Source organism: Ceratotherium simum, chromosome 38 (assembly GCF_057802395.1).
Source record: "Ceratotherium simum simum isolate JZ-2026a chromosome 38, ASM5780239v1, whole genome shotgun sequence".
Lineage (NCBI taxonomy): Eukaryota > Metazoa > Chordata > Mammalia > Perissodactyla > Rhinocerotidae > Ceratotherium > Ceratotherium simum.
The window spans coordinates 9,208,650-9,226,829 of record NC_141937.1 but is presented as its reverse complement, the minus strand read 5'-3'; the positions used below and the strand labels follow the sequence as shown (position 1 = coordinate 9,226,829).

General features: G+C 42.6%; 1 protein-coding gene across 1 annotated transcript in view; it reads right to left on the bottom strand.

Annotated features, from left to right (window-relative positions):
* Positions 1-4,834: 4,834 nt before the first annotated feature.
* The window catches only part of LOC147912242 (uncharacterized), a 95,999-nt gene continuing 82,653 nt past the window's right edge, over positions 4,835-18,180 (bottom strand). The window contains exon 6 of the mRNA XM_087424960.1: positions 4,835-5,584. Within this exon, the coding sequence (XP_087281086.1) occupies positions 5,410-5,584 (175 nt within the window). The 3' untranslated portion in view covers positions 4,835-5,409. The remainder of the gene's footprint in view (positions 5,585-18,180) is intronic.

Here is an 18,180-nt window from a genome sequence, read left to right as displayed (position 1 = left end):
CTGAAGGCAAAGCTTCGCATTAGCTGTAGCATACAGTAGGAATCCCTGAGGCTGACATGTAAGCCCATTCATGACGAAGTCACGTCGTGCCTCCTTTCCATCCTTGCACCCCACTGTGCCTGTTGTTGGGCCAGTGTTCCTAAACCTTTCCTAGTGAAGAGACTCAATGACAAATGGGAATCCAAGAGAGTCTCCCAAGCTCTTCCAGATTTTGCTTGTCGACCATTGCCTGGTAATTCCTGTAGGCTGTGCTCTCTGTTAAGCATTTTACAGGCTTTATCAAATAAAGCTCCTTACCACAAACCTAACAGGTGGGAATTATTACCCTCTTTTTTCCTTAAAAATGTCATGGAAATGCCGTAGTCTCCTCCTTCAACTATCAGGGTTTATTTTCTTAATAAAAATAATACTTTTTCTCTCTCAAAGTACCTAGTAAAGTTGAGGTGCAGGGAGATGCCTATTGCCTGGGTCAGGATGGTTTCTTTGGACATTTTTTTTTGCTGAGGAAGTTTCGCCCTGAGCTAACATCTCCTGCCAGTCTTCCTCTGTTTTTACTTGAGGAAGATTAGCCTTGAGCTAACATCTGTGCCAATCTTCCTCCACTTTCTATGTGGGATGTCACCTCAGCATGGCTGAGGAGAGGTGTAGGTCTGTGCCCGGGATCTGAACCCGCAAATCTGGGAACTCGGGCCACCGAAGCAGAGTGAGCCAAAATTAACCACTACACTGTGGGGCCAGTGTCTTCTTTGGATACTTTTGATGGAGCACAAATGTTTGTAAGGAATTGGAACAAAGCAACTCAGGACTAGGCCAAGCTGGAATCGCTCTGTAGGAATGGAGGAGAGGAGCGTTCCGCGTTCAATGTTTCTGTCACATGGCTGAACTCACTGTTGGGTCATGGTGGTGACAGTGGTCACGATGGAGGTAACTTATGGAACGGCATGAATGGACAGTCAGATGCAGAATCTAGTTCACCCCCTCCCTCTGACATGGTGTCTTCTGTATGTGAATGGTGCTTTTGTGCCTCTGGACCTTCAGTCCTCTTTCCCCTCTACTGGAATGCCCTATCCACTCCTCTCCAAAGGTCCCACCCTGCCTCTCCCTGCAAGGCCCAGCTCAGATGCTGCCCGCTTCCCACCCCCAAATCCTCCCCTGTTTCTCCCAACTAGAGGCTAACTGCCTGTAGTGGGTTGAACTGTATCCCCCCAAAAGATATAAGTTCTAACCCCCAGTACCTGTGAAGGTGACCTTATTTGGAAATAGTCTTTGTAAATGTAATTAAGGTAAAGATTTTGAGATGAGACCATCCCAGATTAAGGTAGGCCCTAAATCCAGTGAAGGATGTCCTTATAAGAGATAGAAGACACACAGAGACACAGACGGGAGGCCATGAAGATGGAGGCAGAGGCTGAATCAATGCCTCCACCAGCAGGGAAAGCCAAGGATTGCCTGATTCACCAGAAGTTAGGAGAGCAGCCGGGAACAGGCCTCCAGATGGGTGAGAGAATAAATATCTGTTGTTCCAAGCCACCAGGTTTGTGGTGATTTGTTACTGCAGCCTTGGGAAATGAATACACTGCCTTTCTCTGGACTCTCCTATTATCCCATCTGATTTTCTCTTGACACGCATCAATTTTGGCTCCATGTTTTACTTCTCATATACATGTCCGCCTTCTCCTACCGGATCCAGCTCAATTACCCCTCAGGTCTCTTGTGATGCCTTCTGCATTGTTAGCGCTCTGACAATATTTGCACTGAATGTGTGAGCTGGAGCATAGACCAGTTCATGCTCCTGAAGGGACTGAAACAGCTCAGAGGAAGGCTTGGCCTCTATGGCCGCTCTTTCCTTCATGGCGGGGGCCAGCCCAATTCTGGCCCAGCCCTGAGGTCTCTTTGTTGCTTCAGGACTTTGTGGTGTGTTCGCCCAATGTCTCTGGTACACTCCAGGCAGCATGGTGAGGGGCTCCTTCCTCTGTGCTTCCTGTCATCCTTATTAGCACACTTTGTCCACTATTCAAATGATCTACCCAAGGCCTGTCTTCACTGACTTGCAGCTCATAAAGGTTGGAGGCCATGCCTCATTTATCTATGAATTTCCTAAGCCTGGTACTGATGACATATTGATGTTCAGTGAATACCATTTAAAGCCCTTAAGGATTTGATCTCCAGCTAACTTTTCAGGATCATTTTGTCTCATCTGTTCATTCTGCCTGCCCTCCTACCCCCCACCTTTCCCACTGCAATCCAGTAATACCAACCTCTTGGTAATGGGATGAATTGCTCCCCCTCCTCAGCCCCTCAAATTCATATGTTGGGGTCCTAACCCCCAGTACCTCAGATTGTGGCCTTTTTTGGAGATAATATATTTACAGGGGTAATAAAGTTAAAGTGAGGTCATTAGGGTGGGCCCTAATCCAATATGATCAGCATCCTTATATAAAGGGGAAATTTGGACACAGAGATATGCATAGAGGAAAGGCGATGTGAAGACACAGGGGGAAGATGGCCATCTACAGGCCAAAGAGAAAAGTATGGAACAGGTCTTCCCTCAGCCCTCAGAAGAAACCAACCCTTCTGACAGCTTTATCTCAGACTTTGAGCCTCCAGAACTGAGACAATAAATCTCTGTTGTTTGAGCCACCCAGTCCGTGGTATTTTGTTATGGTGGCTTGCACTGACTAATACACCCTTGTAGTTCTCAGATCACTCAGCCTCTCCTTCGAGTCTTTGCATGTGCTGTTTCCTTTGACTGGAATGTCCTTTGTGTGTTACTAGTGCGAAAAACTCAACTTTTTGGAGCCCTGCTATGTGGCAGGCTCTGTGCCAGGAGGGTTACATGCATTACCTCATTTAACTCTCGTAACAACATGGTATCTGGAAGTTCCTTTTCATGAAAAGAAGCATTGCATATGCTGGTTAGTTTGTACTGACATTAAAAACGGAATTAGTCTGAGTGACCCAAAAGGAGCAGTTACACGATTTCATGATATCCCAGTGACCACACTGAAGGAACTGGTCAAAGGGCATGGCCATCCTCGGGCACTAGACCCTGGTCCAGCATGACAACAGAGGATCTCTTGGTCACCTGATATTGGATGGGGTGGGGCTTCCAACATTAGTGAGAGAAATAATTTTTTTGTGACTTACAGGAAGCCATTCTGGAAAAAGAAAATCTGTTTGTGACTCCCAGTTTGAAAGACTCTAACCTCACGTGAGACTAGGGCATCTGTGTCAGGAGGGAAGTAGATGATTTATTGTATGTCAAGTGCTTAGAATGGTGTTGGGCACGTAGTTAGCACCACGTAACTCTTGGCTATTATTATTAGTATTCTTCTAAGCCTTCTCTGCCAGGGGAGTGTGTCACAAACATTAATTTTGGCTCCTACCTTGTGTATGTGAGCTGATCCTATGAAGTTTATGGGATCATAGTTATCTACCGCAAAGATAAAATATAGACCGTTTTGCTAGAATATTGCAGCATGAAAAGGGAGGTGACACAATACCAGCCATTTCTTGCCCAAGCCCCATATCTGTGGCTACAAACTTTGCCAGACCTAGTTCTCCCATAGTGATTCTCAGTGACATCTTGGTTCTTATGTGTGACTCCAAACTTTGCAGGTGTAAATGGGACCTCTTCATGGCTGCCAAGGGAGCCCTCTTCTTGGCCCCTTTGTTTGCTGGTGTGTGTATCTGCTCTATACCACAAAACTGTTCTCCATAAATTGCCATTAAGTGGTTTGCCAGAACAATTTGAAGCAAGTAGGGAGGTTGTTGGAAAGCTTCCAAAGTCACCCCTAAAAGATGAGGTCAGAAACTTTGGGGGACAATTCTAATCTTCTCAATCATCTTGGGAATGAAGCCCATCTTCACTGACCTGGATTTTCCCCTCTAAGAGAAACCAATTGGCAGCTGGCTTTTGCATCATGCACCTGGTAAGTGCTTGGAATTTCATTTAAGCCGTCTCATTTCTCAATCCTCAAAACTAAGCATGGCAGCAACTCATTTATTCCTCCTCAAAATTCTGTGCAGCAGATATAGTTATCTCTTTAACAGATGAGGAAACTGAGGCTCAGAAGTTTGAAATTTGCCCATGGAAAATAGGCAGGAAAAGACAGATCCAGGATACCAATGTAGAGCTTCTTGGCTTCAGATTTTAGGCCATTTCCAAATCACCACAGAGCTTCTCAGCCTTGGAGAACTTGAGGCAGGGTGGACCGTCCACACAGGGAAGGACAAGGACTGAGAGGATCCCATATACAAGGTCTCTTCAGAAGTGTCTGGAATTCCTTAGTCAGGATCTGTTTTCAGTTCAGGCATGTTTACAAAGGGTGACCATCAGACTTTAAGTACCTGATGTAGGAGGCAACACAGGAGCACTGTTCACGTGGGTCTCTAAATCAGATGGCTCCTGCCAGCCAACCGAGAGCACAGGTGAGTTTGGATGGCAAAGGGAGATGAAGACGGCTTCAGAGAAATCACCAGAAAAGAGCAGGAAGATTTACTTCAATTCAACACATATTTTTTTGAGTACTATTATGTGCTAGGCTCCGGACCAACAGCAAGTTGTGGGTGGGAGCTCCCTGGTTCTGTGCAGATGAAGATGGAAAGAGACCCAGCACTGTGTGTGGCTAATGAGGGTCAATGGGGCAAAGAATGTTGAAGACACAATGGATCTATATTTACATTACCTTCTTGTCCCATGTTGAAGGAACAAGCACTGTCTTTTTTGAGGTTTTATTCCCTTTGACACAGCTGACATGGACAACCGTTCCCAAAGCAAAGAAGGAATAATGATAATAATGCATGTGTGCGTGTCATCATCCTTACCGCACTTCTACATACATCAGAATCCTGGGATCCATAAAGGGGCTTCTAGAGACACGACGTGTAATAAGGAAATAAACATCCCCATTTCAACTCTGCTGTGAGGAGAAGCCTAAGGTTGCTCTGAACCTTCTCATGAAAGATGAGGACAGGGAGCAGCTCTTGTTCCTGTGCTCAACTCCCTAAGTGATGGACTCACTCGCTGGGTTACATGCTCACAATGTACTTTAAGGAAAATAAATGCCATTGTTTGTGTAATAAACCCTTTACAGGGAAATAAAACTAATAGCCTGAGTCCTAGAATCAGTAGTGACTACCAAAAATCAACTATTTCTCTTCTTTCTTATCTTTGCCCATAACCTACTTTTTAAATTTCTTTAAAAGCAATTAATTTGCTGAAATGCATGAAAGAGCAAAAATAGGCTTTAGGTAGCCCTGCGCTAATGATAACGCAGACCCTCCCTTGTTGATTCTTGAGAAGACATTTTCACACTCTGTTTGTTGTAACAGCCGTGAGTTAATTAAAGGACCAGGGACTTCCAGAGGATCTCAGTGTTGTAAACCTGCAATTGAACTTGCCAGCACTCACGGGAACTCGGTGACACATGGGTCCGAGGCCATGATGAAAAAGAGAGCGTTTCCTCTACGGATGATGAGATCACCATCTTCGTCCTCCTCCTGCTCTTCCGCTGTATCACAGGAGACTACCCTCAAGTCAGAGAGAGGCAGCTTCTGTTTGAATCGGTAGCTCTTGGAAGACCTGGATAAAAGAAAATGAGAATTTGATTTGTATTCTCTGTTCAATTCTGAAGCATAATGGAAATGCCCCAAGTTAAGCCAGCTACCTTGTGAGAGCCCTGAGCAGCCCCAATTTAGAAGCTTGGTCTTCTTGTCTTCTTTTCTATCCATAGCTGTCATTTGATTAGCCATCTATTCAGTATCCAGAGAGTGTCTGGAAAGAAAGGATAAGCACCAGCAAACATTTCTGGATCTGCAAGTATGAGGCCCTTGAAGAAGGAGCCATCAGTGGGTTTGATTGGATGTGGCAGCCATTGGTGCAAATGACTTGAGATTTCCACCAGGTCCCCATTTCCGAGTGGAGAACAGACCTAAATTTGAGATTTGGCATAGCACGAGGGATATGGCATCCTTAAAAGAGCTGAGTGGGGACCATCCCCACCCAGTCTCCATCTTATGCAATGATGTCTTCAGTGGCCAAGTGTTTTGATAATAAAAGATAATAATAATAGATGAAGGTTATTGTCTTCTCCATTACTTTTTTTGGAAAGCATCAAAAGTCAGCAAAAGGACATTTCCTTCCACCTCATATTTAGGAGATTCCAGCTTTGTTGTAGATATAAATAAAAAGCATAATATGATAGAACAAAAGAAAAGCATAAGACCAGGCAGACAGTAGGCACTTAATAATGAAAAGAAAAATTTACGGAAGAATTGGAAATTATCAGGAGCTTTGAAGGATGAATAAAGACTCATGAGTACACACGAAACATTCCTTCTTGACAAGGACAAACATGAAAGTGTCCCTTTCAATCTTAGTGGCCACCACTGTGTACCGTAACATAACTTTTGTAAGGCAGGGAAAAAACAAATTCTGAACATGCAGGAAATATTCACCCTAGAAGCAAGATATTTCTTGACTTCTGGACTCTTATCAAGCTCTTTTTTCTATGAAGCTTCTAACTTCAATTTACCATGAAAACTGTGGGAAGAAAACAACTGTGGCTTTGGCAGAGAGTGAAGAAGTTGAGAGCCAAGGGTGTGGGGGGTGCTCATCGTCCCCTGACTTAGGAGGAGAGGATCGCATTATCTTGACGAGTAGATCTGAGCTGAATAAGACGAATGGAATAAATAGCGAGTGCAAAACAAGGGACCCATAAATATCATTTAGCCTCAGCATATTTTCAAAAGATTTCAACCATCCCAGAAGCACATGGCAGCTCTAACACGTAACAGCGAACTTTGAAGATGCCAGGACCTGGGGAGGACTTCCGGCTGGTGGGGAGGGAGAAATTGAGGACAGAAGAGAAGGTAAGGGTAGGTCAGCATAGCAATTCTCTCATTTTCCCAAAGATTAACAAAGGGGATTCTGCTGGCCCTCTGGAAAAAGTCCAGTTCCTCTGTAGGGCAGGCTGACCTGCCAGTCCTAATATATATATGTTTGCAACAACAACTTTCTACTTGAAATAATAAAGAAGATCTATGGTGGCATTTAGTTTTCCTGTCTCATGTTGCCACCAGGGCACCTCACGTTACTTAGACTGCCAAGATTTAGGGCAAGCGTTCAGTGGCATCTTCAGTTAGGTACCAGTGAGGAAGCTGCCATGCATTTTTTTGTGGTTCTCTTTGTGTAAATTCATTCTCCTTAAAGATGTCACCCATACTGTGCGATCACAGACTGTTCTTTGGAAGTAAACAGACATCTAAGTCTTCCTTCAAAACTTATTTTTGTGAGATCTGGAGTGCATCAAGGACCCAGACTTTGCTAGAATGACGGTCTTTGGCGCCTTCTCCCCCAGCACATTTTTGTTGCCAAGGGAAATGTGTTTTGGTAACACATCTCTCCCTTACGCATGTGGCCTGTCAAGAGCAATGAGAGATGCTGGTTTTTTTTTTTTTTTTAATTCAAACTCCAGAGACAGCCCCATCCTTCTATGATTTGAAATTTTAAAAAATACCCTCTTGATACTCAACAGTTGCGCTCCCTTCTCCTCCTCCACCCCCTGCCCCTACCAGCCTGCTGCGTTTTGTGATTTTCATGAGATTTTTACCTATCACCTTCTCGAGGGAGGGGCAGCCTGGGTTATTTTGTGTTTGTTTGTATTATTTTTGTTTGTCTCTAGGTGGCTGTGCAAACTACAAGCTAAATACATGATTCTTCTCTTTTCTACAACCTCAGTTGACAGCGAGACAAAAGGGCACTTCAACTCAGCAAGACGTCATGTTTTTGTTCATGTGAAGGAAGAAGAAAAATCAAGAAATGTTCAATGTTTTCTCTCCTGGGAGAGGGGGTCGGGTGTTTATCCCCCCAAATCAGCTCTTGGCTTTTTTTGGGGACATTGTTTTGATCTTCACCAAGACAGAAGATGAAAACATAAGCTGTGAAATATGATTATAAAGTAGTGACATGGGTGCCAGAAATGACACAGGAAACTGTCTCCAAGTTCTGTAGCTACACTTCATATGTGGTCATTAAAACATGGAGTCAAATGGGAGGAACCTGATGGGCTAAGTAAGGCAGGGAAGGCACAGGATCAGGCCTTTCCTGGAGAGAGGGGCCCATGTGATGTGTGGAGTGGTGAAGCTCTCTGAATGTCTGACATCTTGCCTCACTTGCAGAGGGTTATGAAAACATATAGAGTTGACTCAATATGATGTGTTGTATCTTTAACTAATAGGCAGCTCAGAGCATCAGGAGGGAAGCTTCCACATGCTCGTGGAAAGTACTGCATTGCTATTCTGAGGAAACACTCTTATCCCCAGGAAAAGGGGATTCTGCAATGGGGATGTCCTCTCTCTGATGAGAGAAGATGGCAACTGGATGGCTATGCTGTCTTGGAAGAGGTTAAGAAATTCAGAAAGGCCAAGGCTGGCACTCTTTCAGGCTAGGGGGAAATAATTAAAAAGGTAGATTATTTGCAAGCTTTCACTAGGTAAGGTTACTAAACAGCTGGCGGGATGCCATGTAGCTGGGGAGAAAAATAGATAAAAGTGAATTGGATTCACCTTCCCCAGTTAATGGATGTGATCTTGCTAGTTTATTGAGTTTCAGCAAATAGTGATGTTTCTGCCTAGGCCAGTATTCATAGGTCAAGAATCTCATGATTACATCTAATAACATTCTTCTAGAATTTTTGCTTCCTGTTGCCCCAAATTGAAGCTCTTCCAGGAGATTTTGTTTTATATGGGAGGAATGCTTCCCCAGGGGACCCAGCAGTGGTTCCATTGAATTGGCAGTTGAGACTGCCATCTGACCAGTTTGGGATCCTCATGCCACTGAACGAAAAGGAAAAGAAGGGGATTATCTGTAAAATAAGAGAAAATATATATCTTGGTCTCTGTCCCTAGTTCTCGGCACAGAGCTCCTAAAATCCTTGTCATTTCCAAAGTGGTAAAGGCACTAGGAGCATCTTTTGTTCTAATATTTGGTCTCTGATCCTGGTTCCCAACAAGAGCTCCTAAATCCCTTGGAATTTCCTGGGTGATAGGAGTGTCTTTCGTTCTAATGAAATGACTCTTGGTGGGCTCCTGGGTGCCTCCTGGGTCGGGGCTGGTCACCAGAAAGACCAATCCATGATTAGAAACATGGACCTTTCAGGCCCACCCCTCATCCTCTGGGAAGAGGCGAGGGCCTGGAGACTGAGTTAATGATTGATCATGCCTGTTTGATGAAGTCTCCATAAACATCTCAAAAGTATGGAGTTTAGAGAGTTTACAGGTTGGTGAACACATCCATGTGCTGGGAGGGTGGCACACCCCAACACCACAGAGACAGAAGCTCCTGTGCTTGGGACCCTTCGGGACCTTGCCCTATGTGCCTCTTCATCTGGCTGTTCATCTGTATCCTTTATCATATCCTTTATTATGTAATGAACGGGTAAATGTAAGTGTTTCCCTGAGTTCTGTGAGCTCTTCTAGCAAATGATCGAACCTGAGGAGGGAGATTGTTGGAACTCTGACTTATAGCACAGGTGACAATCCGGGACTTGTGATTGGCATCTGAAGTGGGGCCAGTCTTGTGGGACTGAACCCTTAACCTGTGGGGTCTGCACTAACTCCAGTTAGTGTCAGAATTGAATTGAATTGTAGGATACCCAGCGGGTGTCACAGAGAATTGCGTGGTGTGTGAGAAAATTCACACATCTAATGTCAGAAGTATTGTGTGGTAGCAGTGTGAGAGTAAAGGAGAGACAGAGTTTTCCCTGCCATTACTCCACAGGTGGGATGGATCATCCAATCACCAAGAGGAAATCTGGTTGTTGGACACACTGCGGGCAGGGAGGATTACGTCTGGAACCCAGAGGATTCTCTGGGTTGTCCTTTAATACTTTTCACGCCCAATGGAAAACTAGAGCAACCAAAAAACAGGGAGGGCCACTGAGGATTCAGACCTCTTTGGAATGGAGGGTTGAGTCACCACGTCAGACAGAGACCTCAACAAGTTGAAGCCTTGGCTGAGGGCAAAGGAAGCACAGAATGGGTTGTGGAGGAAAGAGGTTATACATATCAACCAATTTGATAGAGGGGCTGTAGAAGCTGTGTATATTTTCTCACATGCTCTTTGTGTGTGTATGAGTGTGTGCATATATATTAACACATTTCTTCTTCTCTTTCCTCCTTCTCTTTATGACTTTGAACAAGTATTGTTGATTAACTTACAATTTAGTCTTTAGGTAACACCATATTTGGGCAAGGCTGTAATTGAATTTGAGGAATAATTACCTGTCTCTTGTCTACATCTTTTAGCTTTGTTTCTTTTTCTCCTCCCCTCCTGCCTCATGTTGAATTGATCAAATTTTCTTTTACCTCCTTATTTTCTCATCTAATTGGAAAGCACACATTCTATTTTTGTTATTTTAGAAGTCATCCACTAATTTTTAACACATATAACTTGACCTTATGTTTTTCTAACAAAATCTAGAGGTGATTTATTTCTATTCTCTTCTTGAACAAGTCAAGAATGGTGTAACTTCCTTCTGAACTCTTCTCTTCCATCTTTTGTGATATTGTCATCTATTATATCAGCTCCATCCTGATTTTAAGCAATACTTAATCGGCTGTTATTATTATCTGTACGAGTCAATAACTCTTTAGATGCAGCAGAACATTTTACTGATTTCCTTGGCCACCATTGTGTTTTTGGTTCTTCATCTTTGCTTCTGGATTCAACTTCCTTCTTGCCGAAATACACCTTTTAGTAACTTTTTTCATTACAATTCTGTGGGCATTCAACTCTCTTAGTCTTCATATGTCTGAATTGTCTTATTTTGCTTAAACTTTAAATGATAATTTAGCTACAATTTAGATTTTGGTGATGACAATTGTTTTCCCCTGAGTAATTTTTTTGTGTGTGTGTGTGAGGAGGATCAGCCCTGAGCTAACATCCATGCTAATCCTCCTCTTTTTGCTGAGGAAGACCGGCTCTGAGCTAACATCTATTGCCAATCCTCCTCCTTTTTTTCCCCAAAGCCCCAGTAGATGTATGTCACAGCTGCACATCCTTCCAGTTGCTGTATGTGGGATGTGACCTCAGCATGGCTGGAGAAGCAGTGCCTCGGTGCATGCCCGGGATCCCAACCGGGGCCACCAGCAGCAGAGCGTGTGCACTTAACCGCTAAGCCACAGGGCCGGCCCTCTCCTGAGTATTTAAAAGGCATTATTCATGGTCTCTGGCATGTATTATTGATTCTTAGAAATCAACTGTCAGTTTAATTATTATTCCTTTGTAGCTTGTCTGTTTTGTTTCCTTTTAGATAGCTTTCAGATTTTTCTCTTTACCTTTTCCTTTGATGTTCTGAAGTTTTACCACCATGTGTCTAGGTGCTTATTAACACTGCCCCAGATTCAGTCGACTTATGCAATTGAAGACTCATGTTTTTCCTCTCTTCTGAAATAATTTCAGACATCATCTCTTGAATATTGCCTCTCCATCTTTCTCTTTTATTTTCTTATTCTAGAACTCTGATTAGACACATGTTGGCCTTTCTCATTCTACCCTGTGTCTTTTATACTTCACACTTTATCTTTCTGAACTACATTCTAGGTGATTTCCTCAGTTCTATATTCTAATTCACTAATCTTCTCTTCAATTGTATGTAACTTTTTATTAAACCCACCTGTTGAGACTTCACTTCCATGCTTTTTGTTTAATTTGTATAATTTCTGTTTGAGTTTTTTGGGAGAGGTTAATTTATCTTTTCCCCTCATACTCTTTCCTTATGTTTCAAATTTATTTAGAATCTCTTCAGATTGTCTTATTGTCTCCAGTTCTTGACATGAATATATTCCCATTTATGTTTGCTAACTGACCTTTTGGATAGCTTGTTTCCTAATGTGATCTGGATTCTGAATTCATTTTTTAAAAAGTGAATGTTGGGGGGCGGAGTCAAGATGGTGGCGTAGGCAGACTCTGAACTCACCTCCTCCCGTGGACACAGCCAATTTACAACTACTCGTGGAAAAATTACCCCTGAGACAGAACTGAAAACTGGATGAGAGGAACTCCTGCAACAACGGACAATCCTAACTGAGGTGGAAGAGGCAGAGACTCCCTTCTGGAGAGGAAAAACGCCGCCTTCACAAGCCGCCAGCGTCACGGCCGCCGGGAGCAGCGCACAGGTACGCAGCCTCCCTGGAGGCGCGGGGCCCTGAGCCGGGGAGCGCCCCTGCTGTGGGCATTTTGTGGACCCAGCACAATCGACACCAGCGGCATAATATCTGACTTTGCCTGCTACTAAAACATTGGGGAGCACCCCCAGAAAACCCGGTTCACAAAGAAACTAAAACTGGCTCTTAAAGGGCCCGCGCACAAACTCACCCGTTCCAGAAAGCATCCTAAAATCACCAGAAAGAAAGGTGCACAGTGCTTTGGTGACAAGAGACTCACCTAATAGGCCCTGAGTGCATCTCGGTGAGGGGTGAGACCTCTCCAGGGACTGGGACATTGGTGGCGGCCATTGTTGTGGCCTGGTGTGAGCGTGCTGACACAGACGCCATTGGAGTTCTCCCTGAGGCCTGCTAGCCCAGGGTCTGCTCCACCCACTAGAGCACCGATTTAATCCAGCTCAGCCAGGGCAGGCAGCCCACCCTAGAGACTGGCCCCACCCAACAACAAGCCCTCAGGCAACGTGTGGGCCTGCATAGATTGGTGACTGGATTCTCTGCAGCCTGGCAACTGAGCCGACTTGAGCGGGGCAGGGTGTGCACAAGGTACAGGTGGAGAGTGTGGGGCGGTGGCGGAGTGTGTGGGGCTCCCGCCGTGGAGAGACTGGGTCCGCTTCGGGAGGTCGGGGCGCTCACACGGGACAGGACTGTGTTGACTGTGTGTGTGGACCTGTGGGCGGCAGGGCTTGTCAGCTGCAGAAGACTTGTGCTTCTCAAAGACCCACATAGGAGGTTTGCCCCACCTTCCAAAGCCTGAAACAATTGGGTGCTCCTGTGCCTGAGGCCAGCCCCACCCAGCTGCAATCCTCAGAGAGCTGACAAGAGACATAATAGGCTAGAGGCTTACTGCAATTGTAAGGCCCTGAGCCTAACAACCTGCCACGCTGGGGGCCTACTCAGTTAAAAGAAATACTGCAACACAAATGTGGTATTAGAACTTACAGCCAACTGTGCTGGGGTGCCCCACACCTGATAAAGAGACTGAAGGGCCCACAACAACTACAAGCAGCTGAGCATTACAACAGCTGGCCAGGAGCATAACTCAGCCTCCCTGGGCGCCTATAGGGAGAGCTAACAGGCCACAATAGAAGGACACACGTAGCCCACATAGGGGCCACCCCTGGAACATTGAGAACTGAGGGAAGCACACTGGAAGCCTCCTAAGGCATCACTAACATAAGGTCACCTATCCAAGAGCAGGAGATGTAGCTGACCTACCTAATACATAGACACAAGCACAGGGAAAGAGGCAAAATGAGGAGGCAAAAGAATACATTCCAAGTAAGGGAACAGGACAAAACCCCAGAAAAGGAGCTAAGTGAAACAGAAATGAGCAACCTACCCGACAGAGAGTTCAAACTAAGAGTGTTAAGGATGCTCACTGATCTGGGGAGAAGAATAGATGAACTCAGTGAGAATGTCAACAAAGAAATGGAAGATATAAAAAAGAACCAATCAGAAATGAAGAATACAATACTGGAAATGAAAAATTCATTAGAGGGACTCAAAAGCAGAGTAGAGGATACAGAAGAACGGATCTGTGAGCTGGAAGAAAGACTAGAAGAAATTACCCAAGGTGAACAGGTAAAAGAGAAAAGAATTAAAAAGAGTGAGGACAGTCTAAGGGACCTCTGGGACAACATCAAGTGCACTAACATCCGTGTTATAGGTGTCCCGGAAGGAGAAGAGTGAGACAAGGGGGCAGAGAATCTATTTCAAGAAATAATAGATGAAAACTTCCCTAACCTAAGGAAGGAAACAGACATCCAGGTACAGGAAGCACAGAGAGCCCCAAACAAGATAAACCCAAAGAGGCCCACACCAAGACACATCATAATCAAAATGTCCAGAATTAAAGATAAAGAGAGAATCCTAAAAGCCGCAAGAGAATGTCAAGTTACATACAAAGGAAACCCCATAAGGCTATCAGCTGACTTCTCAGCAGAAACCTTACAGGCTAGAAGAGAATGGCACGATATATTTAAAGTGCTAAAAGGAAAAAACTTACAGCCAAGAATACTCTACCCAGCAAGGTTATCATTCAAAATGGAAGGAGAGATCAAAATTTTCCCAGATAAGCAAAAATTAAAGGAGTTTGTCACCAAGAAACCAGTGCTACAAGAAATGTTAAAGGGACTGATTTAAGGGGAAAAGAGAAGACCACAAATAGGAAAAATTATCTATTTCCATGATTAGAATGTAATGGATACAAATGCACAAAAAAGAGGTTAGATATGATATTAAAAACATAAAAGGAGGGAGGAGGGGAGTTAAAGAGTACAGCTTTCAGACAGAGGTCAAACTAAAGTGACCATCAATTCTGTATAGAAGAAGTAAGGAACAGAGAAGGAATGCTAAAACACTGAGAAAGAAAAAAAAGTTAAAAAATGGCAGTAAGTACATACTTATCAATAGCTACTTTAAACGTCAATGGACTACATGCTCCCATTAAAAGGCATAGGGTGGCTGACTGGATAAAAAAACAAGACCCATATATATGCTGCATACAAGAGACACACTTCAGACCTAAAGACACTCACAAACTGAAAGTGAAGGGATGGAAAAAGATACTCCATGCAAATGGCAATGAAAAGAAAGCTGGGGTAGCAGTACTCATATCAGACAAAATAGACTTTAAAACAAAAACTGTAAAAAGAGACAAAGAAGGGCATTACATAATGATCAAGGGAACAATCCAACAAGAGGATGTAACACTTGTAAATATCTACGCACCCAATGTAGGTGCACCTAAATATATAAAGCAATTATTAACAGATATAAAAACAGAAATAGACAGTAACACAATAATAGTAGGGGACTTTAACACTCCACTTACACCAACGGATAGATCATCCAAACAGAAGATCAATAAGGAAACATTGGCCTTAAACAACACACTAGAACAGATGGACCTAGTAGATATATACAGAGCATTCCATCCAAAAACCAAAGAATACACGTTCTTTTCAAATGCACATGGAACATTCTCCAGGATTGATCACATATTAGGCCACAAAACAAGTCTCCATAAATTTAAGAAGATTGAAATAATACCAAGCATCTTTTCTGACCACAACGGTATGAAACTAGAAATCAACTATAGGAAGAAAATCAGAAAGGCCACAAATACGTGGAGATTAAACAAAATGCTACTGAACAACAACTGGGTTAACGAAGAAATCAAAGAAGAAATCAAAAAATACCTGGAGACAAATGAAAATGAAAATACGACATGCCAGAATTTATGGGATACAGCAAAAGCGGTTCTAAGAGGGAAGTTTATAGCGATACAGGCCTATCTCAACAAACAAGAAAAATCTCAAATAAACAATCTAACAATGCACCTAAAGGAACTGGAAAAAGAAGAACAAACAAAGCCCAAAATCAGTAGAAGAAAGGAAATGATAAAAATCAGAGTAGAAATAAATGAAATGGAGACCAAAAAACAATAGAAAAAATTAATAAAACCAAGAGCTGGTTCTTTGAAAGGATCAACAAAATTGACAAACCTTTAGCTAGACTCACCAAGAAAAAAGAGAGAAGGCACAAATAAGTAAAATCAGAAATGAAAGAGGAGAGGTTACAACAGACACCTCAGAAATACAAAAGATTATAAGAGAATACTATGAAAAGCTATATGCCAACCAATTTGACAATCTGGAAGAAATGGATAAATTCTTAGAATCATACAACCTTCCAAAACTGGATCAAGAAGAAGTAGAGAATTTGAATAGACCAATCACCAGTAAGGAGATCGAAACAGTAATCACAAACCTCCCAAAAAATAAAAGTCCAGGACCAGACGGCTTCCCTGGTGAATTCTACCAAACATTCAAAGAAGACTTAATACCTATCCTTCTCAAACTCTTCCAAAAAATTGAGGAGGGGGGGAAGCTCCCTAACTCATTCTACGAAGCTGACATTACCCTGATACCAAAACCAGACAAGGACAACACAAAAAAAGAAAATTACAGGCCAATATCACTGATGAACATCGATGCGAAAATCCTCAACAAAAGACTAGCAAATCGCATACAACAATACGTTAAAAAGATTATACACCATGATCAAGTGGGATTTATTCCAGGTATGCAGGGATGGTTTAACATTCGCAAATCAATCAACGTAATACACCACATTAATAAAATGAAGAATAAAAATCACATGATCATCTCAATAGATGCAGAGAAAGCATTTGACAAGATACAGCATCCATTTATGATAAAAACTCTGAATAAAATGGGTATAGAAGGAAAATATCTCAACATAATAAAGACCATATATGAGAAACCCACAGCTAATATCATCCTCAATGGTGAAAAACTGAAAGCTATCCCTCTAAGAACAGGAACCAGACAAGGATGCCCACTGTCACCACTCCTATTTAACATAGTATTGGAAGTCCTAGCCAGAGCAATCAGGCAAGAGAAAGAAATAAAAGGGATCCAAATTGGAAAGGAAGAAGTGAAACTGTCACTATTTGCAGATGACATGATTTTATATATAGAAAACCCTAAAGAATCCACCAGAAAACTTTTAGAAGTAATAAACGAATATGGTAAAGTTGCAGGATACAAAATCAACATACAAAAATCAGTTGCATTTCTGTACACTAACAACGAAGTAGCAGAAAGAGAAATTAAGAATACCATCCCATTTACAATTGCAACAAAAAGAATAAAATACCTAGGAATAAACTTAACCAAAGAGGTGAAAAATCTGTACAATGAAAACTACAAAAGATTTCTGAAAGAAATTGAAGAAGACACAAAGAAATGGAAAGATATTCCGTGCTCTTGGATTGGAAGAATTAACATAGTTAAGATGTCCATACTTCCTAAAGCCATCTATAGATTCAATGCAATCCCTATCAAAGTTCCAACAACATTTTTCACAGAAATAGAACAAAGAATCCTAAAATTTATATGCAACAACAAAAGACCCGACTAGCTAAAGGAATCCTGAGAAAAAAGAACAAAGCTGGAGGTATCACACTGCCTGATTTCAAAATATACTACAAAGCTATAGTAACCAAAACAGCATGGTACTGGCACAAAAACAGACACACAGATCAATGGAATAGAATCGAAAGCCCAGAAATAAACCCACACGTCTATGGACAGCTAATCTTTGACAAAAGAGCCAAGAACATACAATGGGGAAAAGAAAGTCTCTTCAACAAATGGTGTTGGGAAAACTGGATAGCCACATGCAAAAAAATGAAAGTAGACCCTTACCTTACACCATACACAAAAATTAACTCCAAATGGATTAAAGACTTGAATGTAAGACCTGAAACTATGAAACTTCTAGAAGAAAACATAGGCAGTACGCTCTTCCACATCGGTCTTAGCAACATCTTTTCAAACACCACATCTGACCGGGCAAGAGAAACAATAGAAAAAATAAACAAATGGGACTACATCAAACTAAAAAGCTTCTGCACAGCAAAGGAAACCATCAACAAAACGAAAAGACAACCTAACAATTGGGAGAAGATATTTGCAAACCATACATCTGATGAGGGCTTAATCTCCAAAATATATAAAGAACTCATGCATCTCAACAACAAAAAAACTAACAACCCAATTAAAAAATGGGCAAAGGAGCTGAACAGGCATTTCTCCAAAGAAGATATACAGACGGCCAACAGACACATGAAAAGATGTTCAAAATCATTAACTTTCAGGGAAATGCAAATCAAAACTACAATGAGATATCACCTCATGCCCGTCAGAATGGCTATAATTAACAAGACAGGAAACAACATGTGTTGGAGAGGATGTGGAGAGAAGGGAACTCTCATACACTGCTGGTGGGAGTGCAAACTGGTGCAGCCACTATGGAAAACAGTATGGAGATTCCTCAAAAAATCAAGGATAGAACTACCATATGATCCAGCTATTCCACTGTTGGGTATTTATCCAAAGAACTTGAAAACACCAATTTGCAAAG